Source organism: Rhamphochromis longiceps, linkage group LG22 (genome assembly GCF_057381845.1).
Source record: "Rhamphochromis longiceps isolate RC_006_pf linkage group LG22, R_longiceps_female_GT1.1, whole genome shotgun sequence".
NCBI classification, from domain to species: Eukaryota; Metazoa; Chordata; class Actinopteri; order Cichliformes; family Cichlidae; genus Rhamphochromis; species Rhamphochromis longiceps.
The window spans coordinates 5581088-5608316 of NC_140577.1; the positions used below are offsets into that span (position 1 = coordinate 5581088).

General features: G+C 38.6%; 5 protein-coding genes across 5 annotated transcripts in view; 2 read left to right on the plus strand and 3 right to left on the minus strand.

Moving 5' to 3' along the window:
* LOC146643209 (uncharacterized) overlaps window positions 1-27229 on the minus strand; it is a 239886-nt gene that overhangs the window by 180375 nt on the left and 32282 nt on the right. The window lies entirely within an intron of this gene.
* psmb9a (proteasome 20S subunit beta 9a) lies at window positions 173-3443 on the minus strand. Its single transcript, XM_085395953.1, has 6 exons — window positions 3194-3443; window positions 2966-3033; window positions 2633-2764; window positions 1458-1587; window positions 548-689; window positions 173-400 (listed from the first exon to the last, which is right to left on the minus strand). Exons 1-6 carry the CDS (start codon window positions 3242-3244, stop codon window positions 273-275), a joined length of 651 nt encoding a protein of 216 aa, XP_085252079.1. The 5' UTR covers window positions 3245-3443; the 3' UTR covers window positions 173-272.
* Window positions 4313-7425, minus strand: psmb12 (proteasome 20S subunit beta 12). Its single transcript, XM_085395373.1, has 6 exons — window positions 7290-7425; window positions 6784-6854; window positions 6131-6262; window positions 5819-5948; window positions 5591-5735; window positions 4313-4736 (listed from the first exon to the last, which is right to left on the minus strand). Exons 1-6 carry the CDS (start codon window positions 7335-7337, stop codon window positions 4609-4611), a joined length of 654 nt encoding a protein of 217 aa, XP_085251499.1. The 5' UTR covers window positions 7338-7425; the 3' UTR covers window positions 4313-4608.
* Window positions 7370-10974, plus strand: psmb13a (proteasome 20S subunit beta 13a). Its single transcript, XM_085395371.1, has 8 exons — window positions 7370-7494; window positions 7758-7845; window positions 8264-8361; window positions 8756-8896; window positions 8991-9106; window positions 9350-9408; window positions 9698-9849; window positions 10614-10974. Exons 1-8 carry the CDS (start codon window positions 7433-7435, stop codon window positions 10723-10725), a joined length of 828 nt encoding a protein of 275 aa, XP_085251497.1. The 5' UTR covers window positions 7370-7432; the 3' UTR covers window positions 10726-10974.
* On the plus strand, window positions 12787-23010 carry psmb8a (proteasome 20S subunit beta 8A). Its single transcript, XM_085395372.1, has 6 exons — window positions 12787-13039; window positions 13286-13427; window positions 18137-18248; window positions 20281-20410; window positions 20767-20971; window positions 22754-23010. The coding sequence occupies exons 1-6, from the start codon at window positions 12890-12892 to the stop codon at window positions 22840-22842; spliced, it is 828 nt and encodes a 275-aa protein (XP_085251498.1). The 5' UTR covers window positions 12787-12889; the 3' UTR covers window positions 22843-23010.

Consider the following 27229-nt stretch of genomic DNA (forward strand, 5'->3'; position numbering starts at 1 on the left):
TCCAGTAAGTCAAGTAGTTAAAAAAAATAATACCAATAAAATTAACATGGTAGTTAAATCAAAGATAAAATATTATAAGGTTAATTGTTGTTATATTTTAAATTCAATAGTTCAATATCAACATTAACAATATACTTTTGATAATAAACAGAAACGTGGGAGTTATTTTTCTTTTATTTAATTATTGGCAAAAAGTGTTGTTCAGTGTTTACATATTACAAGCTGACTTGGTTGACAGGTTTGCCACAGCTGCTGTGAGGACAACAAACATGTCACTGATCAAAGAAGGTGGGTAACTGATTTCCTAGAACGACTTTCTCCTCTGTGCCGTGTTTATCGATGGTGACGATGTAGGCCACACCTCCGCTGGAGCCATCACGGTTCATTGCCAAAGAGAGAGCTGTGACAAAGAATAAGAGCATCAGTAAGAGAGGTACAGAGAACATGTGAAAAAATACTTAAATATTTTTAATGAAAAATATTGTAGGTAGTCAAATCAAATTTTTTTTAAACAAAAGCCAGAAAAAAAGTGGAATAATAATCTTACTGTTGACAACAAACTGCTGGCACTCCTCCTTTCTCATGCCTCTGCGATACTCAGCATCAACAAACCCGTAAACATACGAGCTGCCAGAGCCGCCGACTGCAAACGGCTGACGTGTCAGGAGCCCTTTTAGAGTTGCAAACACCTGGAGGTCAAAGGGCACAGGAACACAACAAATGTCAAGTGTGGTGGTTCAGTAAGATGTCTTATTAAAAGCATTAAAAAGCAGCTTATATGCTGATATATTACCTCAGAGGGAGTTCAGACACATTATTTTCACATTATTAGCATAAAATTTATCTGTGATCTTTTAATCCGCTGACTTCAGTTTTCAGGCCCCTCATCTGTGGAACCAGCTTCCAGTTTGGAGCCAGGAGACAGACACTATCTCTACTTTTAAGATTAGCCTTATAACTTTCCTTTTTGTTAAAGCACATAGTTAGAACTGCATCAGGTGACCCTGAATCCTCCCTTAGTTATGCTGCAATAGACGTAGGCTGCCGGGGGATTCCCATGATGCATTGAGTTTTTCCTTTCCAGTCACCTTTCTCACTCACTATGTGTTAATAGACCTCTCTGCATTGAATCACGGTTGTTATTAATCTCTGTCTCTCTTCCACAGCATGTCTTTGTCCCGTCTTCCTTCTCTCACCCCAACCAATCACAGCAGATGGCCCCGCCCCTCCCTGAGCCTGGCTCTGCCGGAGGTTTCTTCCTGTTAAAAGGCAGTTTTTCCTTCCCACTGTTGCCAAAGTCATAGCAGGTCATATGATTGTTGGGGGTTTTCTGTATTGTGGGGTTTACCTTACAATTTAAACTGCCTTGGGGTAACCGTTGTTGAGATTTGGTGCTATATAAATAAAATGAATTGAATTCTTCCTTTTACATTGTAGCTAAAAACGCGTTTACCAACCTGCCCTCCATCTCGTCTGTCCCAGCCGGCCACAATCAGGTGTGCTGAGAGCTCCTCTTTGTATTTGTATGAAATGTTCTTCACCAAAGTAGCAGCTGAGCGAACCTGAGGATCCTCACCTATCTCAACACTGACAGAAGACAAAATAAAGTTAAATACATCATGAAACTGGATCAGAAACTCAAGTTAACTCTCCTTGCCATCTAAAGCAGGAAAACACATCTGGAAATCTATAAATAAGGCTAAATGTGAGGTGTTTGAATAATAAAAGTTGATTAGGCCACAGAGAGAGTTTGATGTGTTTCACGGAGCACTGCACAGGCACTCTGACATACTCCCACTTCCTGGACCACAGTGTGATCGTACCTGTCTTTGGGACTAAGCAATCAGAAAAAATGTTGAGGGATTGCATTTGCTATGACGGAAATATGGTCAAATCTCAGTTTACTGTGTAGAAAAACTTCACAGTAAACTGTGTGTTGAATATTGAGCTGCATATTACTCTTTTACTCTGTTTGAATCAAATTTGAGTCAGCCCAATGTTTGTTTTCCTTCATCAGCTGATGCATGTCATCTGTGGCTAATCAATGGTTCCAGAGCACCCTGTGGTCACCATCACACCACTTACCGAACATGCTACTGCATGTTCAGCTCTGATCTTTACCACCTCACACCACAATACCTGCATTCATTTAAAAAAACAACATTTTTTTTTTCTCTCCTTTATTAATTTTACTGAACAGGAAACAGGAAAGCAAGTAAAAAGCGAGCATGGAAGTCATGAACCAAAGGGCCTCAGAACTCAGCCCAAACCGCCACATTTGGCCCTGCGTCATGTGGGTGCCCGCTCAACCCCTCAGCCAAAGTACCCCACCCCATTCATTTTAGATCTATGCTCCTTCTTTTCATGTGAGATTTTGATTAATTGGAGTGTTCAACTTGTTTAAGCTTCTTTTATGCAGTAATTTAGAAACTTTTGGAAAAAATAAATTATTTTGTATTGTAATAAAACATATCTAGTGGGAAATGTGTCACCTTAACATCCAAGCTTGAGGAGTATTCTACCTTCCATGTGAGATGAGGAATATACAATGTAGTACATTATTATACATAATAAATTATATCCTAATTTATGACAGGATCACAGTGTCCTAGTACTTCTTTCACGAGTTTACCTGTGCACATCCAGCTGATAGTTGACTATCTCAGCGATGGTCTGAGCGTCTGCTGCAGATCCTGACAGAGCACAGTAGATCTTATCATGGAGGGGAGACAGTTTGTTCATCACCCTGTTCACCACCGAGTCTCTGCGTGAAGGATGAAGGGACAGAGTGCAACTGTGTTTAAGGGACTAGAAGCACATATGGCGAACATTTTAGATGTTTTAAATTAAAAATCATTCATGTCATGATAGAAAGTCAAGTTGAGTTATGTTGCACATTTAAGCACACACGCTAGTGTTATGTCTGCATTAAACACATTATTATTATGATGGAATGGAAACTTACCCAGCAGACACTCGGGAGTCAGACCCCAGCACGACCCCACCATCAAACTCTATGGCGATAATGGTTGTCTGCAAACAATGACACACAATGACAGCAGCTGTGTTCAGGATTAATTCCGATAAACCTGCAGCGGTAATATCCGCGTTTAAGCCACGAGGTCAAAAACTGTGCAGCTCAGTAACAGTTCACCAAGTTTCTTATAGACATTAAAGAAACTTCGGTACTTACTCCTGTTTTCACCTCCTCGGACAGCCACTCTGGGCCCGTTTCTTCAAACATGATAATGAACTGCTGAGACTCCGGTAACGACACACGGACAGTGGAGGTGACGCCTAACGTAAACCGAAGCCTTCAGTCGAACAGCTCCGATTTAATTTTACTTTTTAAGGTTTTAAAACCTTCTGCGAAGCTCTTTGTCTCCAGTCTGATTAATCAAATCGGTTCTACAGTCAGGTTTTAGACGGACGCCATGTTTTCCTGAATAAATTTGAAACTGAAAGTTAAATCGTTCAAAAGCGTCACAACCTGTAATTCAATCAGCTGAGCTTCACTGTGCATAATATATACATCTATAAGAATCGCAACAGTAACAGTATTTACAGAACACAAAATGGTGACAAGTTAAAGGAAAATATATCACACAGTAATAAATCACGTTCTGTGGCTGTTTCTGACAGAAGGAGAGTCCTATGGATTTTTGTGACTTTTATTTCATTAGGACACAGATGGCTTCACACTTAATAACAGCTGGATGGTGTTCAAGAGCTTAACAGTAAGGTGACATCTGCTTTTAAATCTATTAGAAGGATGTCACTAAAAAGTTTACAAACCCTATATGAAATATAGAGAACCAATAATGTAATGTACTTGATCAGACCGCAGTCTACTGATGTCCATCCATCCACCCTCTCTGTCACAGATGTCACAGACAGCCATTCACGCTCACACCTATGGGCAATTTAGATTCACCAATTGACCTATCCCCACTAACTGCATGTGTTTGGATTGTGGGAGGAAGCCAGAGTACCCAGAGAACCCACACAAATACAGGGAGAACATGCAGAAAGGCTAGATGGTGGATTCAAACCATAACCTTCTTGCTGTGCAGCAGTGCTAACCACTATGCCACTCTGCTGACAAAAATGAAAATGATGTGAATCATATCCCAAGAACTGGACTGTGTTCATGTTAATTATTTCATCATATGATCATCAAAAATCTAACAATAAAAAAATCCTTTAGAGGAAAGGCGCTCCATTTCTTCAGCAGAGTTTAAACACTTTAATTCCCTTTAATTTGTCTAAAAAACAAAACAAGCTTTGGAAAATGTTATATTTTTATTCATTTTAATTTTCAATTTTGCACATAAAAACACAAAAACATGTAATTTGGTCACAAAACAGAACAGACAGATGAATTCTGTATAAATGAGCCTGCTTGTGATTTCATAAGAAGACTCAGTTTTTACAGCAGTGTTTTTGTGGTTCACAGGTTTTGTTTAGCAGAATGTTAACTTGTATTGCGTGTGTCTGACTTTGTTACATCCTGATCCTAAACAGACCAGACAGGTTAAACAAGTCCAGCTTTGAAACAACTACTCTGCGATTTCATTGGTGGTTTGATGGCAGGAAGAAGGAAGCAAGTCACTCATCATGGAACTTGGGCAGTTTGTCACCAGGTACAACCACATGCTCCACCCCCTTTTCGGTTATCACCACCAGGTGAGCGACACCCCCGCTGACGTTGTCTCTGCCCATGGCCAGAGCAAGAGCTGTGAGCAGGGAGGGATGAAGCAGAGAGAGGCAAAGGAGGAGAAAAGAAAGCAGGAAAAAACAGTTAAGCTGAACAAGAAGAGACAGTTTATAAATCAGCCACGAACAATAATTTCTATATATAAGACCTTATTCCCACATCTACAGTGTTACAATGATTGCCTAACACCATTATAAAGTATTATCCTAAACTCCTTTTATGACGATTTCTCCTCTGCTGTGATGATGACCTAAACTGATTTGAGAATATTTTGTTTCCTGGGCTGTAACTGTGACCCCTGACTATTACCTTTAATCTCTATCCGTAGATTAATGGTTATATTATACTAAGAGATGGGAGAATGTGAAATTACCTACAGTATTCTGTGAAACTAAATATATTTGTGAAAAAACATATAATTCAATTAAACAAGTAAGAAAACAAGTGTCCAAAGTGATCAAACTTTCAACATATCTGAATTAAAAAATGGCTCTTATAATTCTGTAGGTTGTGATTGGAAAAAGAGCATACCTTACAGATAATATTAGTTCAAATGTGAAATAATGTTTCGTAGAGGTTGTCACTGATTGTTTAACTGATTGGTGATTAATGTGCTGAGGCTGAGACAGATAATTCCCACAGTATCCCTAATAGTAGAAAGACAATGTGATAGTGACTTTTTAATGTAGTGAAATCATGTAGCTTGTCACTACTCTAAGCTCCACCACCATTAATAAAAGAGGGAAGTACATCACAGTGATAAAGCTGTAGCTGCACACTGGTGTATGCTACTTAGTGTTTGCATCATCAGCACAGCTCTCTGTATTTTTTTCTTTTGCTAATGTGCATGCATTAATAAAAAATAATTCATACCGTTAGTGGCAAACTGCAGGCATTCCTCTTTGGTCATGTTGGGTTTGTATTTAGCGTCAACATAACCATATATATATGTGCTGCCTGAACCACCAATAGTAACCTGCTGACTGATCAACATCCCGCCCAGAGACACCACGTACACCTGAAGAGAGAAGGTGCAGTTACACACAGCAGAGTGGACTCACTGTCATCATCACTGTTTATATCTTCAAAGTGATCTCCTACCTGTGGTCCATTCTTCTTGTCCCAGCCTGCTGTGAGGAAGCCGGCCTGCAGCTCGTCTTTGTTTTTGTAGCACAAATCCTTCAGCACAGATGCTGCTGCGATCACCTGAGGAGGACTCTCCATCTGGACACTGCAGGAGGTGACAAGAGGAGTTTATGTAGGTGAAGAATCAACTACGACAGAGAATGTATGAGAGAAGAAGGGTGATGGAGGAGTAAAAAAAAAGTTTAAAAATGATGCAGTAGGATTAATAAAACATACTTCTGTGTGTGTTGTACATGATTTTTCTGTGCAGACACCTGAAAGTCATACCTGTGGAAGGACAGGTGGAACTTTGCGGTCTTGATGACGGCCTGAGCGTCTGCGAGTGAACCGGCCATGCAGCAGAAGATCCGGTCGTGGACCTGAATCACCTTGTTGATCGTCTTAGATGAAACATACTCCCTGGAGAAGAAGCGAGAATGAATGTTTGAGCCACATAAATGATCATTTTCTGCTGATATTCTTTGTGATTTGTGATGGTTTCTTGTATGATTAGATTTTGGTTAATTTGGTAACATCTTAATAATTGGTCAAATGGAGAGTGATTTTGAATGTTAAAATTAGGCGATGGATAGCAGAGTGACACTTTTTTTAAAGTTTTTTTTTTTGGATATGTTTTTGTTATGTTGTGTTTTAAACACAATAAAAAAATTTTTTTATTTCAATAACATCTCAGAGGAGTCAGCATGCCCAAACAGAGGATCTCAGTGACTCTTAGTTTGTTCCTGAAATCAGTACAATGGACAAAAGCACAGAACTCTGAGATTTCGGTAAGGAATGTTTAATCTGTGGTTATCAGTGAAATCTTAAAACTCATTTGCACTCAGATCATGGTCATCTTTTTGTCTGTTTGCCTCATCATAAAGGTTACTAAACAGTCGCTCTGTTGTATTAAAGGATAACAATAAAGGCAGCTTCCTCACCCTCCCATTGAAGCCCTGGAGTCTGACCCGATAACGACCCCTCCATCAAAAATAGCAGCCAGGATGGTGGTCTGAGGGAGGAGAGAGGGACTGATGGTTTTCAGGACAGAATAAATATAAAACCCAAAACAAGATAAACATAACACAGAATGACAGGCAAGCTTTTCTCAGTTTTCTGTTCATTCGTCCACGCTATGAATTGTGGGATTTTGAGTTCTCAGAAGGGATTTAGGTTGTTCATTGAAAACGAAAGTAAAGCCGATCGTTTGCGTTTTTTAGAAACTCGAAAAAACAAAACTCGTTTAGAGCTTTTAAAATAACTTTTACTGATTATGAAACATCAGCTGGATTAGATTTCATTTTGTTTTAGGTTCGTGTTCAGGTAAACGCATCACCTGTTCAAACACGATATCGGCTAGAGTTTAAACCTCTAAATTTTACATATAATGACTTCTGTGTTTCATCTTTAGATAAAAACACTCGCCACCTGGTGCAGGTTTACTTACCCCAGTGCTGACTCCTTTGACTCGTGAGTCCGTGCAGTGTTTCTCCATTTTCACTCCAGGATCGAAAGAGAGGAAGGAGCTGCGCTCAGAACAGCGACCTCAGGCGCACCGAGACGCGCAGAGGAGCCGCACTCACTTCCACAATGGCGCTAGCAAATATCTTCGAAACTCCCGCACCTGGCTTTAACTTCGACAACGCGGGGAGGTAAGAGATTCTTTTAATGTTCTCAGAGCTGCAGACTGAATCAGTGACGACAGAAATCAAATGAAACCGTCGGTTAGACCGAACTTTTATCCAGATCAAAAACGAAACTAACTTTTCCTGCTTTTATATCAGATTAATGAGTGAGACAATGCAAAGATCCGTGTAATTATAACTGTTATTACAATACGTAGGCAATGATTAGTTGTCTTACACACAAACACACCACCTGCCTGCACCCCCTCACCTCTCTCTTCTCCTTATAGAAACGCTGCATTAGAGGGTCTCTTTGATGGAGGAAACACTCCCAAACCTATGAAAACAGGCACCACCATCGCAGGAGTGGTGTTCAAGGTGAGTATTACACTGCTCTGATAGAAGTATGAATGAATAAAATAGTTACCTGCTGTGTTTTTAGTCCTTGAGTCATCACTGCCACACAAAACTCTTTTATTTATTGAAATCAAAGTTTCTCTTGAATTAATGCAATAATCTTAGCATCAGAAAAACAAACAAAAGGCACACTAATAACAGAATGAGCACTAATAATAAACCTCTGCCTTGACTCTCACTTGATGCACATAAGTGTTTGCATAAAACTAATTTAAATTGTTAAAACTCCCTTAGACTGAAATGACTGAAATAGAATTGTAAACTTTATGGATTTTTAAGTATCTTTAAACTTTTAAGAAAATTGAGCAGCAATGTATAAAGTTCACAGCTGTAATTAAAGGAATAAAACTGTGTCATAAAACCTGATTTGTTTCTGCAGGATGGAGTGGTGCTGGGTGCAGATACCAGAGCCACGTCCGATGAAGTGGTGGCTGATAAAATGTGTGCCAAGATCCATTACATCTCTCCAAATATATAGTAAGTGTTGTTAGAGGAGAAATACTTCAATACTCTCACAACTTTCAGTCTGTACCGTTCAGTGTGATTCTGTATATTTTGTAATTTTTGTAAAATGTAACACATATAATTTATAGCTGCTTACTTTTCATCTTAACTTAAGAGATGACATACTTGAGACCTATACACATGATGACATAATGTAATGGGATATTGAGACTAGTGATGGTGAACAATAAGGGTTTTGTTTTGCTTTGTTTTTAAATAATAATGGTTTTCTGTGCTTCTTGAAGCAGAATTTTCCAATTTTCCTCTTTTTCCTCTTCCTTTATCTTTTCCCTCTGGCTTATCAAATTTTTTTGTTTTTGTTTTTTGTTTCTCATGATCTCTACATTCTCTTTGTTTGTGTCTGTAGTTGTTGTGGAGCCGGTACAGCAGCAGATACAGAGAAGACCACAGACCTCCTCTCGTCCAACCTCACCATCTATTCTCTGAACAGTGGGAGGAACCCTCGAGTTGTCATGGCCGTCAACATACTGCAGGATATGCTTTACAGGTGAGTGATTCACACATACAGGTACATGTATCTTGAGATGTTTGGATCATTAGATGTGGTCTGTGGTGTTAGTCAAACATGTTTCATTTCTCAGATATCACGGTCAGATTGGTGCTAATCTTATTCTCGGGGGAGTGGATTGTACTGGAAACCACCTGTACACTGTGGGGCCGTACGGGAGTGTAAATAAGGTTCCTTACCTTTCAATGGGTATGTGATATAACTCCTAACAACAGCATATTATCTTTTATTGGAGTTTTGGTTGGCATTTCTGTGATTCTTTTTTCTCTGGCTGTTCAGAACATGTTTTTGTTTACGAGAAAATATCAGCGATTATGACTCCGTTAACAGATATAAATGACATACATTTTAATGTGCTGTAGGTCTGTATTCGATTCATTCTCAGACTGCATACACTCTGTGTTTAGCTGACTTTATGATGTGTTCATGCAGGATCTGGTGATCTTGCTGCTCTTGGGATTTTAGAGGATGGATTCAAAAAAGACTTAGAGGTATGTCAGTTGACAAAAAATACTGTTTCTACAGAAAAAATATATGTAATTATTTAAACCTGATCAGAAACTTATTTTACTTAGTGTTCATCTTTAATTTAATAATTGTAGGGTGGCAGGACTATCAGAACTAAACATTTTCTACATTAAACAAGCAGCTGATTAAATTGTTGTTACTGTTATTGTATGGAAAAGAGGAAGGAGTGTGTAACATATATGCTTCTGTGTTCTTCTGCTTGATGTTATCTCTTTTTGCTCCTCTTTCATTTTGCTATACCTCCTCTCTCAGCTGGAGCCGGCAAAGGAGCTGGTGCGAGCTGCTATTAAGGCAGGCATCATGAACGACCTTGGCTCAGGCAACAACATCGACATCTGTGTCATCACCAAACAAGGAGTGGACTACATCAGACCCTACCAGGAGTCCCAGTACAAAGACAACAGGTATGCATATAAAAAGTCATAGTTTGTGTGGAATTCAGATTCAAAGATAGACTTAATAAACAGAAAGCAAAATTTAAAAATCAAAATAGGGACAACACACTGGTGGACAAACAGCACAACACAACAAAGACTAGTGCAAACTAAAAGTTTAAGTAATCACTGAGGTAATTAGGCAATTACTGAGGTAATTGGAAACACTAGCATGCATGGCTGAAACTAATCAGGGATAACAAGAGTAAACTAAATACAACACACATGAAGCGAGAGACTGTGAAAGAAAAACGGGAAGTAACTATGCATGGGAAAATTTAACATGAAAACAGAGACTTAATAGACAGGGATCACAAGTGAGCAGGAAAACTAAACTCAGCAGATTAATTATAAGCAATAACTATAATTACAAATCACCTAAGAAAACACAAACAAAACTGAGAATGGAATAATGGACAGCAAAAATAGTTCAAAGAAGTGAGAAACAAGAAAGATTTTCAATTGCTCAACTTACCACTTAAAAAACAAAACATTTTGTCTCACGTTGTTTCTCTGGAATGAAGATGGATTTTTACATGTTATTTTTGAGAAGTTCTTCACTCGTGTTTCCTTCTTCTTCACTCTTATCTAACCTTAGTAAAACACGTATGCTATATTGGACTGAGATCCACAAACAAAACAATTTTGATATGCACAAGAAGTTTTCAAATCTGGTTTGAATGCACATTATAAATTCTCAGATTTTGTGTTTTACCTTTGTACCTTTATTCCAGGAAAATGAAGTATAAATATCATCCAGGCACAACACCGGTCCTGACAGAGAAAGTAGTCCCTTTAAAGCTGGACATTGTGCAGGAAACTGTGCAGAAGATGGAGACAGCCTGAGCTACAACACATGACCAACACATACACACCGTCTTTGTTTTCAGTGAATCATGTTTGAATTGCGTTTCAAATAAAAATTAAAAAAAAAAAAAAAAGATAAAAACATCCCAGATATTTTTTTCATTTTCATTTTTGCTTTTTCATCATGATGTGGAGTAATAAGGAAGCTGTCATACTGTGAGTTTTCTAAACATAGAGGATGTTGCTCGCCATAGAGAGGAGATATTTTTACAATACTGCATAATCTTTGAAAAACTGAATAAAACGCTATTTACAAACTCTGATGGCCTCTGTAGCCTTTTTTCTTTACAGGTTTTGTAATTACTCATTTTAAATTACCTTTATTTATAATAACAAACCCCTGCGCCATGTGCATGAGACAGAGAACACACGAGCCGATGCTTTGATATATTGTGACACACAATTCTAATCTGACAATTCATTTGGTGCTCAATTGAACTGTCAAATGTAAAAATACATGTGACTGTAGGACTTTTATAGAATATTTATGGCAACATATAGATTTTGGCACTCACAATGCAATAGGCAATGTTTATGCAAAGTGTCATGAAGATTGGTGCACTTGTCTAAGAAGAGACAGGGAACATGTATACATACAAATGCTATGATGATTATAGTATGATTGCATATTTAAAACAAAAAGCACTTTCATTTACTTTCCAGGTTTCACAAAACTTGGTTACAAAACTCAGGTAAACAAGAAGCAAACCTGGTTCTAACTAACCAGACAGCTTATCCTCTTTTATTGGCAATACTTTCTTTGAATATATAATGCATTTTGGGGTCAACATGAAAGAAAGACAGATGTAAAACACAAAAGTGAGATCAGAGTCGAAATGTGACATCACATGTGGATACAAACTACAATGTGACATTTAGAATCCCTATATGTCTGTATGTTGTCAGCACAAACAATGGTAGTAAAAAACTATTTTTTAAAGTAGGTTTAAATAATAATAATAATAATAATAATAATAATGGATACTTTATTGATCCCCATGGGGAAATTACTTGTTTTTCTCTGCATTTGACCCATTCACTCAGTGAAGCAGTGGGCAGCCCACTAAGCAGGCGCCCGGGGAGCAGTGTGTAGGGACGGTACCTTGCTCAGGGGTACCTCAGGGTAGCCGTTAAGTGGATTTGAACCGCCGACCTTCCGATCATGGGGTGTATCACTTTGACCTTCAAATCAATCTACTGAGGTCAAAGGTCAAATGTACCATGACATTTTAAATCTTTATACAGTGCTTTCTATATGTTAACAATAAATTGTGAGAGTCATAGTTCCTAAGTTGTAAGGTTTTTTGTCAAATTCCGACCAATAAATCTTTAAGTTGACCTTAAAGGGCTTGAATGGATTATTAACATGACCCCACTCTACACGCCTACAAAATTTTATCAGCATTCATTCAAAACTTTTCGGGTATTGTGTTTACACAACTACCAAAACATAACCTCCTTAGCAGAGGTAATTAGCAGGAAACAATGAAACACAAAGGAAGAGTTACAAAAAAAATAAAAACATGATAGATAGATAGATAAATAAATAAGTCATTACTGGAACGCCAGTACAAAGAAATAAAAGGAGTAAAATAAAAATACACATAATTAAAACTAACGACATTGAATATTTTAATATCCAAACAGGATCCATTACAAAGCAGGTTACTATGCTGCATATTAATCTGCAGTAAATAATAGGCTATATTTTCATGACTGATAGTGATGTCAATGAGTGAACCTGAGGCCAGCATTTCCTCTTAGAGACTGATGATGAAAAAATAACGTGTTTCTATTGGTCCCTTCGGTTTTCAGCCTTCTGTAGTCACAGAGTTTTTTTCATTAATTAAGTTTTTGGTTTAAAAAAGGAAATCCTTTTTAAAAAAGGATTAAGCACATATATGCAAATGGTTGCACCTCGATATTATTTTGTTTACAATGTTTTTTATCTTTTTTTTTTTAAAGTAAAGAAAATTTAATATTTTAAACGAACCTTTAAAATCCCTTTCACTTTCCATTTCTTTGTCACGTACAAGGAAATCACCCTTGGTGTCAACCACCTTCGTCCTTTTTAGAAAACTCGACACCTACTCTGTATACATATTTGTAAATTTCAAATATAGTTTATCTTCTTTAGTAGATAATGGCACTTCTTCAAGTGAGCGACTTTCAGTCTTTTTCTGAAGTCCGCGAACAGATTCTTCCAGTGAGACAGAGGCACCTCGTCGACCGAACCAACCACTACAAATTTGGGAGCAAAACTCAAGAATTTGCGGTTCCGCCTGGTGTAGAGGTGAGTGACTTTAAATCTGGCATTAAATTAACAAAGTGAATACAGTAAACCTGCCGTAAGCGTCAGACGCGCCCTGGCCTGAGTTATTTTACGCGTCTGTTGTGCTCAGTGAGCGTTTTTACTTCCTGTTGAATCACTTATATAAACAATCGTGATTGTAAGAACATCAGAAACATTAAACTTCATTTTTCATGCGCTATCACAGATCACGCGTCCCATTCTGTTTATTTTGGGGTTTCATTTCAGCCGTCAGGGTTTCTGAAGTCCTGTAACCGTGATGGAGGTGTGTGCATTGAAATGAACCACGGGACCACCACCCTGGCCTTCAAGTTCAGGCATGGAGTCATCGTGGCTGTGGACTCCAGAGCTTCAGCTGGCCGTTACTTAGGTAAACGTGGATCTTTATCACTTAAAATACACAAAATGATTTAGAAACATTATGCATTCCCATTTGGCAAAGAGAGAATAATGGCCCAATCAGTTATTATCCAGCCACAATTAAGGTGGTGCACATTCCAGTAAAATGTCCAAATATTATGCAACACCTGTGAAGGAAGGTGGAGCTTTGCTTTTACAGGTGGTTACTCTTATTTTTATACATTTCCTACAGTACTGTAAAACAAGAGTTGAGCCGCCCTTTTAATCTTTTGCTAAGCCACTTAACATTGACTTATGAATAATTTAAGCATAAAAAAGCTTCTAAGGATGAACCAGTGTTCTGTTCACACATAACTGACAACTTAGAAATGAGCTCATTTTAAATTGTATGTTTAAGCACTTAGTTACAAACAGCCTGTCACAAAAGCACAATTTGTTCCCATATCTTTATTTGAATATGAAAATTTCCATAAATAACACAGTTTTACATAATATATTATTTTTATACCAACAAATGATTCCCAAACAGCCCTTAGCTGAGAACTTAGCATATCTCAGCATGGTGTGCAGTGGGTCTCAAAAAATCTGAACAAGTGGAGGACAAAAAGAAGTGTTGGGCTGGAAAAAAAACTTTCTACAGCAAACATCTTGGTGCATGCTCAATCATCCCAGTAAGTAAATCCCCCAAAAGTTGATTCTGTTCATCTGGACATAACGTTTTCAGTGGGAGAAGTCACTTGGATAAGTGATGAAACGTTTCTCCCACTGAAAGCGCTACGTCCAGATGAACAGAATCAACTTTTGGGGGTTTCTACAGCAAATGAACAGAATCTGAAAGTTGTGTCCTTAAGAAACAGGAAAAAATCCAGAAACCTAAGAGATGATCCTGGACCTTCAGCTGATCCATCTACTGTTTACTGAAGTCTTAATTGTTCAGAAACGATGTGGGCTTCATAGATAATTGGCAAACCTTCTGGAGGAAACCTGGTCTTGTTAGGAGAGACGGCATCCATCCCACTTTGGATGGAGCAGCTCTCATTTCTAGAAATATGGACAAATTTATTAAACCCCCCAAAATATGACTATCCAGAGTTGGGACCAGGAAGCAGAGTTGCAGTCTTATACGCCTCTCTGCAGCTTCTCTCCTCCTGCTACTCCCCCCAAAAACCCATCTCCATAGAGACTGTGTCAGCTTCCAAACAGACAAAAAACAAACTAAAAACCAGCAACAACCAACTTAAACATAAACAATTACAAAGAAAGAACAATACAGTATCCACATCTGAACCAAAGAGTAAAACAGTGAAATGTGGATTATTAAATATTAGGTCTCTCTCCTCCAAGTCTCTGTTAGTACATGACTTAATAATTGATCAACAAATTGATTTACTCTGCCTTACAGAAACCTGGTTGCAGCAGGATGATTATGTTAGTTTAAATGAATCAACACCCCTGAGTCATTCTAACTACCAGAAATCTCGAAGCACAGGCCGAGGGGGCGGTGTGGCAGCAATTTTTCACACCAGCCTATTAATTAATGAAAGACCAAGACAGACTTTTAATTCATTTGAAAGCCTGATGCTTAGCCTCGTCCACCCCAGCTGTGAAACTCAGAAACCAGTCTTACTTGTTATCATCTATCGTCCACCTAGGCCTTACACAGAGTTTCTGTCTGATTTCTCAGACTTTATATCTAATTTAGTTCTGAGCTCAGATAAAATAATTATTGTGGGTGATTTTAACATCCATTTAGATGCTAAAAATGACAGCCTCAACATGGCATTTAATCTGTTATTAGACTCAATTGGTTTCTCTCAAAATGTAAAAGAACCCACCCACCACTTTAATCACACTCTAGATCTTGTTTTAACATATGGCATACAAACTGAACATTTAACAGTGTTTCCTGAAAACCCTCTCCTGTCTGATCATTTCCTGATAACATTTACATTTACAATAATTGATTACACAGCGGTGAAGAGTAGACTTTATCAAAGTAGATGTCTTTCTGAAAGCGCTGTAACTAAGTTTAAGAATATAATCCACCCACTGTTATCATCTCCAATGCCCTGTACCAACACAGAGCAGAGCAGCTATCTGAATGCTACCCCAACAGAGGTCGATTATCTTGTTAATAATTTCACCTCCTCACTACGTACGACTCTGGATACTGTAGCTCCTGTGAAAACTAAGGTCTCTAATCAGAAGTACCTGACTCCGTGGTATAATTCTCAAACACGTACCCTAAAGCAGATGACTCGTAATCTGGAGAGGAAATGGCGTGTCACAAATCTAGAGGATCATCATTTAGCCTGGAGAAATAGTTTGCTGCTTTATAAGAAAGCCCTCTGCAAAGCCAGAACATCTTACTATTCATCACTGATTGAAGAAAATAAGAACAACCCCAGGTTTCTCTTCAGCACTGTAGCCAGGCTGACAAAAAGTCAGAGCTCTTTTGAGCCAACCATCCCTTTAACGTTAACTAGTAATGACTTCATGAACTTCTTCACAAATAAAATTTTTTTCATTAGAGAAAAAATTACCAATAATCATCCCACAGATGTAATATTATCTACAGCTACTCTTAGTACCATTGATGTTAAGTTAGACTCTTTTTCTCTAATTGATCTTTCTGAGTTAACTTCAATAATTACTTCCTCCAAACCATCAACGTGTCTTTTAGACCCCATTCCTACAAAACTGCTCAAAGAAGTCCTGCCATTAATTAATTCTTCGATCTTAAATATGATCAACCTATCTCTAATAATCGGCTGTGTACCACAGGCCTTCAAGCTGGCTGTAGTTAAACCTTTACTCAAAAAGAATCTCTAGACCCAGCAGTCTTAGCTAATTATAGGCCAATCTCCAACCTTCCTTTCATATCAAACATCCTTGAAAGAGTAGTTGTCAAACAGCTAACAGATCATCTGCAGAGGAATGGTTTATTTGAAGAGTTTCAGTCAGGTTTCAGAGCTCATCACAGCACAGAAACAGCTTTATTGAAGGTTACAAATGATCTTCTTATGGCCTCTGACAGTGGACTCATCTCTGTGCTTGTCCTGCTAGACCTTAGTGCAGCATTCGATACTGTTGACCATAATATCCTATTAGAGCGATTAGAACATGCTGTAGGTATTACAGGTACTGCACTGCAGTGGTTTGTATCATATCTATCTAATAGACTCCAATTTGTGCATGTAAATGGAGAGTCCTCTTCACACACTGAGGTTAATTATGGAGTTCCACAGGGTTCAGTGCTAGGACCAATTCTGTTTACATTATACATGCTTCCCTTAGGCAGCATCATTAGAAGACATAGCATAAATTTTCACTGCTATGCAGATGACACCCAGCTCTACCTGTCCATGAAGCCAGATAACACACACCAATTAGTTAAACTGCAGGAATGTCTTAAAGACATAAAGACCTGGATGGCCGCTAACTTTCTTCTTCTTAATTCAGATAAAACTGAGGTTATTGTACTCGGCCCTGAAAAGCCTAGAAATATGGTATCTAACCAGATTCTTACTCTGGATGGCATTACCTTGGCCTCCAGTAACGCTGTGAGGAACCTTGGAGTCATTTTTGACCAGGACATGTCCTTCAATGCACACATTAAACAAATATGTAAGACTGCGTTCTTCCATTTGCGCAACATCTCTAAAATTAGAAATATCCTGTCTCAGAGTGACGCTGAAAAACTAGTTCATGCATTTATTACTTCCAGGCTGGACTACTGTAATTCATTATTATCAGGATGTCCAAAAAACTCGCTGAAAAGCCTTCAGCTAATCCAAAATGCTGCAGCAAGAGTGCTGACAGGGACTAGAAAGAGAGAGCAGATTTCTCCTGTTTTGGCTTCCCTTCATTGGCTTCCTGTTAAATCCAGAATTGAATTCAAAATCCTGCTCCTCACATACAAGGTCTTAAATAATCAGGCCCCATCTTATCTTAATGACCTTGTAGTACCATATCACCCTATTAGAGCACTTCGCTTTCGCTCTGCAGGCCTACTTGTTGTTCCTAGAGTATTTAAAAGTAGAATGGGAGGCAGAGCCTTCAGTTTTCAGGCCCCTCTTCTGTGGAACCAGCTTCCAGTTTGGATTCGGGAGACAGACACTATCTCTACTTTTAAGATTAGGCTTAAAACTTTCCTTTTTGCTAAAGCATATAGTTAGGGCTGGACCAGGTGACCCTGAATCCTCCCTTAGTTATGCTGCAATAGATGTAGGCTGCCGGGGGATTCCCATGATGCATTGAGTTTTTCCTTTCCAGTCACCTTTCTCACTCACTATGTATTAATAGACCTCTCTGCATTGAATCATATCTGTTATTAACCTCTGTCTCTCTTCCACAGCATGTCTTTATCCTGTCTTCCTTCTCTCACCCCAACCGGTCGCAGCAGATGGCCGCCCCTCCCTGAGCCTGGTTCTGCCGGAGGTTTCTTCCTGTTAAAAGGGAGTTTTTCCTTCCCACTGTTGCCAAAGTGCTTGCTCATAGGGGGTCATATGATTGTTGGGTTTTTCTCTGTATCTATGAAGCGCCTTGAGGCGACTTATGTTGTGATTTGGCGCTATATAAATAAAATTGAATTGAATTGAATTGAATTCAGAATGACAATGATCTCAAACACACTGCCAATGCAGTAAAACCATACCTGTATGGAAAAACACACACTATCAGTCATGAGATTTATTTATTTTATTCATGTCTTTGCAGCATCCAACGATGTGAACAAGGTGATAGAGATCAACCCGTACCTGCTGGGCACCATGTCAGGCAGTGCTGCAGACTGTCAGTACTGGGAGAGACTCCTGGCCAAAGAGTGCAGGTCTGTCCTACATATTATCTCCTAAAGACTTCAATTATTTCATGATTTTTCTCAGCTTTGATGGTGTATTGTAGCCTGACTGCATGATAGGAAACACACTAAGTATTTTATCTAGTTTCTCTTTTAGTGTTTTATGACTTGGAACAAAGAAAGAAGAAACTTTAAACATGAAATGAAAATAAGAATTAATTAAGACTTCATAACAAGAGGTTCTTGTGTGTAATTCACGTTAAGCCTTCAAGAATAACTTACTGAAACAGAATGAATACAGATTTATTAAACTGACATGGTTATCACATAACCTGTTTTGTTCTATTTTCAGCTCATTACAGCAAACAAAATAGATGCTCCAGACCAGTGTTCCCTCTAATTTTTCACGTGTCTGAGCGAACACACAAACTCTCTGAGTGGTCGCTTGGACCACTGTGAGCGACAGCAGACATGTGCACTGTGGTCACGCCAGCATCTAATCCATCCAAGTTACATGGTTTATTAAAATAATCAAATTACAGCATTTACATTTATGTTAGACTACTTTTAATTAACTGCTTTAGCCCACTTACAATGAAAATTTTAAAAAATCTAGTCATTGACCTGTGTAGTATGTTAACAATATTGGAAGTAAAAATAACTTGAACTCCAATTTTGAAAACACAACTTTCTTTCTTTCTTTTTTTTTTTTTTTTTTTTATAAATCTCTGACTTGTATTATGAGTCTGTGGTCTGGGAGAGAGTCCTGTAACTCTGTCTGCAAAATACAGTAAATAATGACCAATGTTGGGCAATTAATTATATAGTTACTTCTTCAAAAAAGTAAGTTTTTTTGCAGCTATTTTTTTTAAATGCAGCCAAGGCGTTTTTTTTTTTTAAATAAACATTTCAAACTATTTACAGAACAATCAGCTGTTCTGCATCAAATTTGATGCCACACAAATTATTTGTGCCACTCCAAAAGTAATTTCTGTCCACTATGAGATAAAGGAGAACAACAGCCTGATACCTGCAGGCCTGACAACAGGAGATGTATCACTCCTGTAACACCTGTAACATTCAGCAGTCGCCTCATTGTTCTGACACACACAACAAAACTATTGACTACACTACACACTAACAACACAAGATTTGCGCTAAACGTCTCACATCTCAAAACACTGCCGTCACTCCTAAAAATTCACCCCGTTTCTTAACAACTAGATGCCACGTTGCCATATCATTTTTTGATTGGTCGACATGGTACTTTTTTGGACGAATAGGAAAGGAAGAGGGGGGTGGGGTTTGTTTTTGCTCACAGGCGGAGAGTGCTTTCAAGCCTTTTTTCTTATAAAACGCCGTTTTTACAGTTTCTTCCCGCAGTAAATATAAACAACGACAGTATTCAGGAAGAAAACCAAACATTGCATATATTTTTATCACAACTCTGGTTTTACGTGGCCGATCAACACAATTTAAAAGCTGGTATAAAGTCCACACTTTTTCCGTCAATTGTTCCGTCTGTCCTGCTCACATCTCCAATGGTTGTGCACGTTGTCATTAACGTGGCTTCACTCCACATCAGCCACGCCGCTTTGCTAGCTAAAACACCAATGTCGGCACATAAGGACGCTGTTATAGCCTGTCAATGACGTTGATTGGCTGCGTATATACGCATTATTGGCTGAACTATGGGATAAGGTGGCATCGTTCTAATCCCAAATGGGAGCAGTCAGTCACTCACTGACTAACACTGCAAAACAGGATTGTTGAAGTATTAATTTTAATTTCAATTCAGGTTAGATTTTCTTTTGTGCGCAACGCAGATTTTCTGTGCGCAGAGACCGTGCCAGCAGTGCGTAAATGCGCACGTGCGCAGCTTAGAGGGAACATTGCTCCAGACCTGTGAACTCTCTTTAAGCTCTTAAAATCAGGAGGGCTATATGGAGGATTTTTTTTTTTGACAGATTATAAATTCAGGATAATCTGGACTGACCACATAGTCAAATAATTTGTGAAATGATTTGTTCATAAATCAATAATTTATTCTAATTTCACCCAGACTTTACAGGCTGAGGAACAATCACCGGATCTCTGTGGCTGCTGCCTCCAAGCTGTTATCTAACATGATGCTGGGCTACAGAGGAATGGGCCTCTCCATGGGGAGCATGATCTGTGGATGGGACAAAGAGGTAAGCTGAGGGCGTGTTTGTATGATTTTACTATTCACAACTGAAAAATGATTGTCTCACTTCATTAGTTCAACTAAAGCCGAGGTTAATATTGTATGCTACTTTGTTATAAAAGCATTGTTAGTAGCATTATGGTTTTAATTAGAAAACCATGGGAAGTTGGATGACCACATCCTTAAATTCGGTCATTACATTTGAAAACGTCCAGCTAAAATCAATAGGTAATAATGTTACAGTGCAGGCTGGTAATTAATGGGAACAGCTATGTGAGAATATTTTTAAGAAACTGCACCACATCCACTATAGCCTATAAAATAATTAAATTCAGATGATATAACAGACAGTCTGTTCTGCAGGGTCCTGGTCTGTACTATGTGGATGATAATGGGACGCGTCTGTCTGGCCGCATGTTTTCCACCGGCTGTGGGAACAGCTACGCCTACGGTGTGGTGGACAGCGGTTACAGGGAAGACATGACAGTAGAGGAGGCATATGAGCTTGGCCGTCGGGGCATCGCTCACGCTACACACAGAGATGCCTACTCTGGTGGAGTGGTAAACAGTAAGTATGCACAGAGAAACTTTCTGAAACTCATTTAAGTACTTTTTGTTTTTTTTTAAACTTATCTTCTTCTTTTTTTTTTTTTTTACCATTTGATGTGATAACTAATGGAAAGGCCATTCTGTTTTCTTAGTCAACATTACATAATTTCCTCAGGGATTAATCAAGTATTCTGATTCTGACAATAAAGGTACACCTAATGAATATTAGAATTTGCTATTGTTAGTATTTAGGTCAAAGGGCCAAATGCAGTCTGACCAATTCATCATCAACAATATACAGTATACTATATAGTGTATAAGTATACTGTCACAGGCCAGTTTAACAGGTACAACTATTCAACTGTTCGTTTACAGAAATATTAAATCAGCATCATATGGCAGCAACTAAGTGCATTCAGGCACGCAGACACAGTCAAGACGACCTGCTGAAGTTCAACCTGAGCATCAGATTGAGGAAGAAACATGATTTAAGTGACTCTGAACAAGGCTTAGTGGTTGGAGTATTTCAGAAACTGCTGATCTGCTGGGATTTTCCTACACAATCATCTCTAAGATTTACAGAGAATGGTCAAAAAAGAGTGAAAATAATCCTGAGAGTGGCAGTTCCCTGGTTAAAAATCCCATGTTGATATTGATATTGAGATAGGAAAGCAACAGTAACTCAATCAGCCATTAGTTACAAACAAGGTATGCAGAAGAGTAGTTCTGAAAACACAGCAAACCATGAAGCAGACTACAGGAGCAGAAGATCACACCAGGTGTCACTCTTCTCAGCTAAGAACAAGAAACTGAGGCTACAATTTAAACTTGCTCACCAAACATGGACGACAGAAGATTTGATGTTGCCTGGTCTGATTGCTCCCAATTTCTGCTGTGACATTCAGATGGTGGGGTAACAATTGGGCATAAATGACAGAAAGGATGGCTCCATCCTTCCAGCATGGAGCCATCCTTGCACACCAGTCTACCTGAGACTGGATGCTGAACATGTCTATCCCTTTATGACCACAGTGTACCCATCTTTGATTGGCTGCATAGAGTGGAATAACACTCCATGTTAGGAAGTTAAAATCATCTCAAACTAATTTTATTAAACATGCCAATGAGTTCAGTGTACTCAAATGGCCTCCACGGTCACCACATCTCAATCCAATTGAGCACCTATTGGATATATTGGAACAGGAGATTGGCATCATGGATGTGCGGCCAACAAATTTCCAGCTCTTGTGTGATCTTGTCATGTCAATATAAACCCAAAAACTGGGCAAAAGTGGGTCCAACCTGTTACTAGCAAGCTGTACCTAAAAAGTACCGAAGTGGTCAGTGAGTGTATGATCCTCAAGTACTACTTGAAGCTGATGTCTCCACTCAGCAGTCATCTTAAAACACATTCAGACACTTAATTGGGTAGTAATGATGAAGCATGTATCTAAATTACCTTTAATGTCAAAAGAATTTTCTTTGGAAGTTCTGCTTCTACCACCAACATTGATTTTATACAAATTTCATAGATTTCAATTCAAAATTGTTAGAATGTTATTTTTCTCAAATATGTCTCTGGGGTCACTCCCTCTTTTCCCCTAGTCTCACAGTCTTTTTCCTGACATCTATAAAATCATCTATCAAATGTACAATAATAATAAAAACTCAATATAGTCTAAACATTTTAGAAATACAAAATTGTGTTCAAGGTAAATGATATATATTTTTTTGTCTTCACATTCATGTATGCAGGATTATGTGTTTATAAGTGTCCCCCTGTGTTTGTGTGTTTTTGTAGTGTACCACATGCAGGAGGACGGCTGGATAAAAGTGTGTAAGGAGGACGTGTCTGAGTTGATCCACCGCTACAGGAAGGGAATGTTCTGAGTTTTACTTCAAGATCAGCAATCTGTCATCGTCATCCAGTGACGTGTGTTCAATGTGATTATTGGTTATTGATCTTTACAATCATGTAAAAGAAAGTAGAATGCTCTAGCTCTACAAGCAGTTTAGTGTATATTTTGTGGTGAAAAGATAAATGATTAAAGCCAACTTACTCCAACAGCTGCAAATAAAGACTGTTCTTCAACTGACTCTGTTATATAATCAATATCCTGAACATATTACAATGTTTTTTTAAAGTGTAAGGTACAAATTTATTATATGTTGTATTACAAAAATATAAATTATTACTTCATTTAAAAAAAACAAACATCATCAAACACTAAAATCATATTGTCAGGTGGTAGTTCTTATTTTCTGTCCATCAACAAAAAACTGAAGAACATGTCATATCTAAATTAAAACCTTTGCACTTTCAGGTATAAGAAAATGCATAACAATGAAAAAGCTGTTAAAACAGTATTGCTTTGCAGTGAGGGGAAAACAATGGAATACACTGGGAAGAGATTAGAAGATATGGTCAAGTAATTTACACACACTGAAAAGTAAAAAAAAAAAAAAAAAAAAAATCTAATTTCTCTTTTAACGAACTTAAAGTAAAATTTCAAGTGACATAAAACATGGAGCAGCTTAAAGTAAAAAACAAACAAAAACAAATAAAAATGTTTATAGTTACAGACAACAGCAGGTTTATTCCACTAAGAACATTTTATAATTTCATGCACAAAACAAGCTCATTTCAAATTTGTTGCTTGCTCAAGTATCAAAATAGTTTGTGCATGTTAACCATGATGTAGCTCAAAATCATACATGTACATGGCTTCACCTGTACAAGTGCCGAGGTAGGTCTCCCCTGCAGAATTGGTTTTCCCTTCGTCGGGAGCAGCGCTGGGCTGTTTAAATCACGGACAAACAGTATCCCACATTCGTGATTTTTAGTTCACAAACACTTCTTGTAATGACTAACTACTCCTGACATTTTGGAGATATACATACTATACTTTATACAGTAAAGTTACAGCGGGATACAAATAATATCAGGCTGATCCTCACACGATTTGTTCCCAGGTTCAAATCACAGACAAACAGTATCCAACAGTTGTTTATGTTTTTAAATCCATTTGGCACAGAGAGGCATTTTTTGAAAAAATGTATTGATAGCAATGTTGAATATTATTACACAGGAAAAAAAAAACAACTACACGTAAAATAATCACACCGTGACGCCTCTGCCTTTGTAAATGGAGGGACAGTAACTGCGTGTGTATATGTAAGCGTGTAAAACCTGCAGATAGTCAGATTAACAGTATTTTGTCTCTATCTGCCATTCTGCAATTTGTTACGGATTCAAATATTGGGGATGGAGACAAGAGGAAAAACCACAATAACAACACTGGTCCGGCCGGGTTGAGTCAAACGATGATTTTAATGATCACACGCGTGGGAGATGGACACTGTATGCAGACAGCCTCAGATCTCAAAATGGTGGAGCATTAATCAAACTCTTATAGCCTCTGGTGCCCCCACCTTATCATAAAAGCCTAAACATTCACATGCTTTCTCTCACACAGCGCCTAAGCTACGACCTTGGCTCCCCGTCTATCTGCTCCTGCTGAGATGGGGCAGAAAACTCCAGCATATTCTGTTCTCTTCTAATCAGACAAATAAGGCGATGACTTTCTGCGAACAGTATTTCTTATAGCTCAGCAATATAATGCATCATAAAACAATATCATTCATTCACAATAAATCAGCAGTTTAATGTAATGCAAATCAGTTTAACTAATGCAATAGTTATCAGCTTCTTCTAATTCAGGAGAATAATGCAAACTAAAACTACATAATAATTCACAATCTTTAATTAGGGGTCTAACATGGCATAAAATAATATTATAATCTAACAATTCCCCCTGATGAGCTCATTAGAATAAAGAGCTCACCAACACCCTGTAATCCAGTGTGGCCGGGTTCATTTCTTCTCACTCCTGAGGCCCTTTGTCCCCCTGATACGCAAACCATATGTGAGATGACCTCTGTGTTTGCGCAGGTCAGGTGCAAGAAAAACTATTATTACAACAGTAGCAGGTACAGATGACACCTCCATCACTCCCCAGTTCTCCCACAGCTTTATTTGGTGCTACCTTATACCCTTCAGACGTACTCAGACTAGAACCTCTGTCCAAGGAGCTTTTAACCTTTATTTTATTGCTGCAGCTGCCAGTATCTTCCAGTTGGCTGATCCTCTGCTCTTTTTCTTCAACCTCAGGGGTTAGACAACCCCTCAGTCGTGGCACAGATCAGGGGATTATTCTGCCCCGATTTCAAACAACGATCTGTGTATCCTCCGGTCCTGTGTATCCTGTGTATCCTCCAGAAAAAGGAACCGGAACGTGTCCCCCTTTTGTCCAAGAGCCTCTCGAACCTCGTTGGTCTGGTGTTCCCGGATTTCCGCCAACCCCTTCATGGTTATTGCTGTATTTATGGGATCCATCCTTTTGAGGTGACTACCCAGAGCCCAAACGCCATGACCCTTGGACCCAATTGGTGTCTCGGCAGTCAGCGTATCTGTTTCCGCTGCGAAGGATCCTCGCATATCTGTAACCTCGTCTGGTGTCTGTTCCTTTCTCTGTAAGAGACAGAAAACCAAAACACCTCTCTGCCTAGCTCTAATAATCTAATGTTGTTATCTACTGACCTTCTGGTGACTCAGAATTGGCCTAAAACATTCAGAATGTCCCAGGGACTTATTCTAATCATATACTATGTGTGTGTAAGCGTGTTTGCATTTAGCCCTCTGCACTCAAGGCATTTCCTACACTTTATCAGTCCGGACCATCACGCCGAACGAAGCTTCTGACCTTCAAAAGGCTGAGTGCCAACTCATTATAAGCACATTTGCAAGGTGTGTCTGAAAATTATTGAAACCCCTCTTTTTAACAAAAGACAAACAGATTAACGAATCTTCTAAACGCTATTCAGTTCATTTCAATGATTGATACTTAAACATGGAAATAATGATTTATGCTTCTCACTGATTCTCTAAAAAGTCTGGAAACTTCTCGGGCCACTATTAGCTTAAGCTTTACCATACCTAAGGTATTCAAGACACAAATGAAGTTACCGTATTTCCCGGACTACAGAGCGCACCTGAATATTAGCCGCACAAGCTAAAATCAGGGGAAAATCCTGTTTTGTACATACATTAGCCGCACCTGACTAAAAGCCGCAGGTGTTTCAATGTTGACTTATCATATGTAAGAGAATATGCACAAAGCGAATTGTCAGGAAAGAGATGGCTGTTTGGAGACACACCTCTTTTATTAATATTTTGAAAAACAAGTTATGGGTACATATTTGCATAACTTTGTAGGTATATGTACAAGTAGCGGTAATTACAAGTAGGAAACATGTACTGTGCTTCATAAACGAGTAACAAATGTAGTACATAACAATAACCTACAGCACACCAGAAAAATAGATTCAGACTACCTTTTAGGCTCAGGTGGATGGATGGATGTTTTCACACTTTTCCAGGCTGTCAGATTCCACCGGTGGAGTTGAGCATAACTTGCTTTTCGCAAGTTTATCGCCGCACACCATCCATGACTCCCGCTGAACGTGTAGCGCTACTTTGAAGTTTGTTTTTCGTGCTACTTGTACGGCACTATGTTGCCTGGCGGATGGACATGTGACCAACATACCACTCTTGAACACCGATACTGTGTGTCTGATCACATGCCCTTCCGCCAGGCAACGTAGTGCCGTACAACAGCGGAACAAACAAAACAAATCTTACGATATGACAAAAATCATGGACAATCCATAGAAAAGCTGCACCTGACTAAAAGCCGCAGGGTTCAAAGCTTGTGGAAAAAGTAGCGGCTTATAGCCCGACAATTATGGTATAAAAATGTTCAAATAATCCTTGTTTCATATTAAAATCCAACTTCCCCCCCTTTTTTGACATATTCCAATGGGTCAAATCAATGTAGCTAGAACATGCAAAGAAAAGGTTAGGCAGCTACAAGGTTTCCCAGATTGTTAAGTCAACCTGCACGTAATGTTCTGACTCAGGTATTTAATATTTTAATAAATGTCGTTTAATCAACTACCACTACTTAAGCTTAGCAAAAGACATAATTGATTAAAAGATAACAAAGAATAATATGGTATCAGTGGTGTGTAAGCGCGTGCGGCCTTCTTTTCTCCAAGTCACTCGAGTCCATAGATCAGCCAAACATCGCGCTGACTGTAGCTTTTAACCCTTATTAACTTGAGCACAACTCTATAATGAGCAACAAACTGCAATATGTATAAAAATGATCATGGTTACACCTGCAAAGAAAGATTATATGGTTATCCTAACACCTGT

Bases quoted from the DNA above. Each gene is read 5' to 3' on its own strand.
- psmb12 (XM_085395373.1), bottom strand. From the start codon at position 7,337: ATGGAGAAACACTGCACGGACTCACGAGTCAAAGGAGTCAGCACTGGG. The intron at 5,949-6,130 runs GTATGACTTTCA...CACCTCCTGCAG, and splicing joins TTCCACCTGTCCTTCCACAG to TGTCCAGATGGAGAGTCCTC. The intron at 5,736-5,818 runs GTAGGAGATCAC...TTCTCTCTTCAG, and splicing joins ACAAGAAGAATGGACCACAG to GTGTACGTGGTGTCTCTGGG.
- psmb13a (XM_085395371.1), top strand. From the start codon at position 7,433: ATGGCGCTAGCAAATATCTTCGAAACTCCCGCACCTGGCTTTAACTTC. The intron at 7,495-7,757 runs GTAAGAGATTCT...TTCTCCTTATAG, and splicing joins AACTTCGACAACGCGGGGAG to AAACGCTGCATTAGAGGGTC. The intron at 8,362-8,755 runs GTAAGTGTTGTT...TTGTGTCTGTAG, and splicing joins TACATCTCTCCAAATATATA to TTGTTGTGGAGCCGGTACAG.
- psmb8a (XM_085395372.1), top strand. From the start codon at position 12,890: ATGGCACTTCTTCAAGTGAGCGACTTTCAGTCTTTTTCTGAAGTCCGC. The intron at 13,040-13,285 runs GTGAGTGACTTT...GTTTCATTTCAG, and splicing joins CGGTTCCGCCTGGTGTAGAG to CCGTCAGGGTTTCTGAAGTC. The intron at 13,428-18,136 runs GTAAACGTGGAT...ATGTCTTTGCAG, and splicing joins TTCAGCTGGCCGTTACTTAG to CATCCAACGATGTGAACAAG.
- psmb9a (XM_085395953.1), bottom strand. From the start codon at position 3,244: ATGTTTGAAGAAACGGGCCCAGAGTGGCTGTCCGAGGAGGTGAAAACA. The intron at 690-1,457 runs GTTGGTAAACGC...TTTGACCTCCAG, and splicing joins ACAGACGAGATGGAGGGCAG to GTGTTTGCAACTCTAAAAGG. The intron at 401-547 runs GTAAGATTATTA...TCTTTGTCACAG, and splicing joins CCAGCAGTTTGTTGTCAACA to CTCTCTCTTTGGCAATGAAC.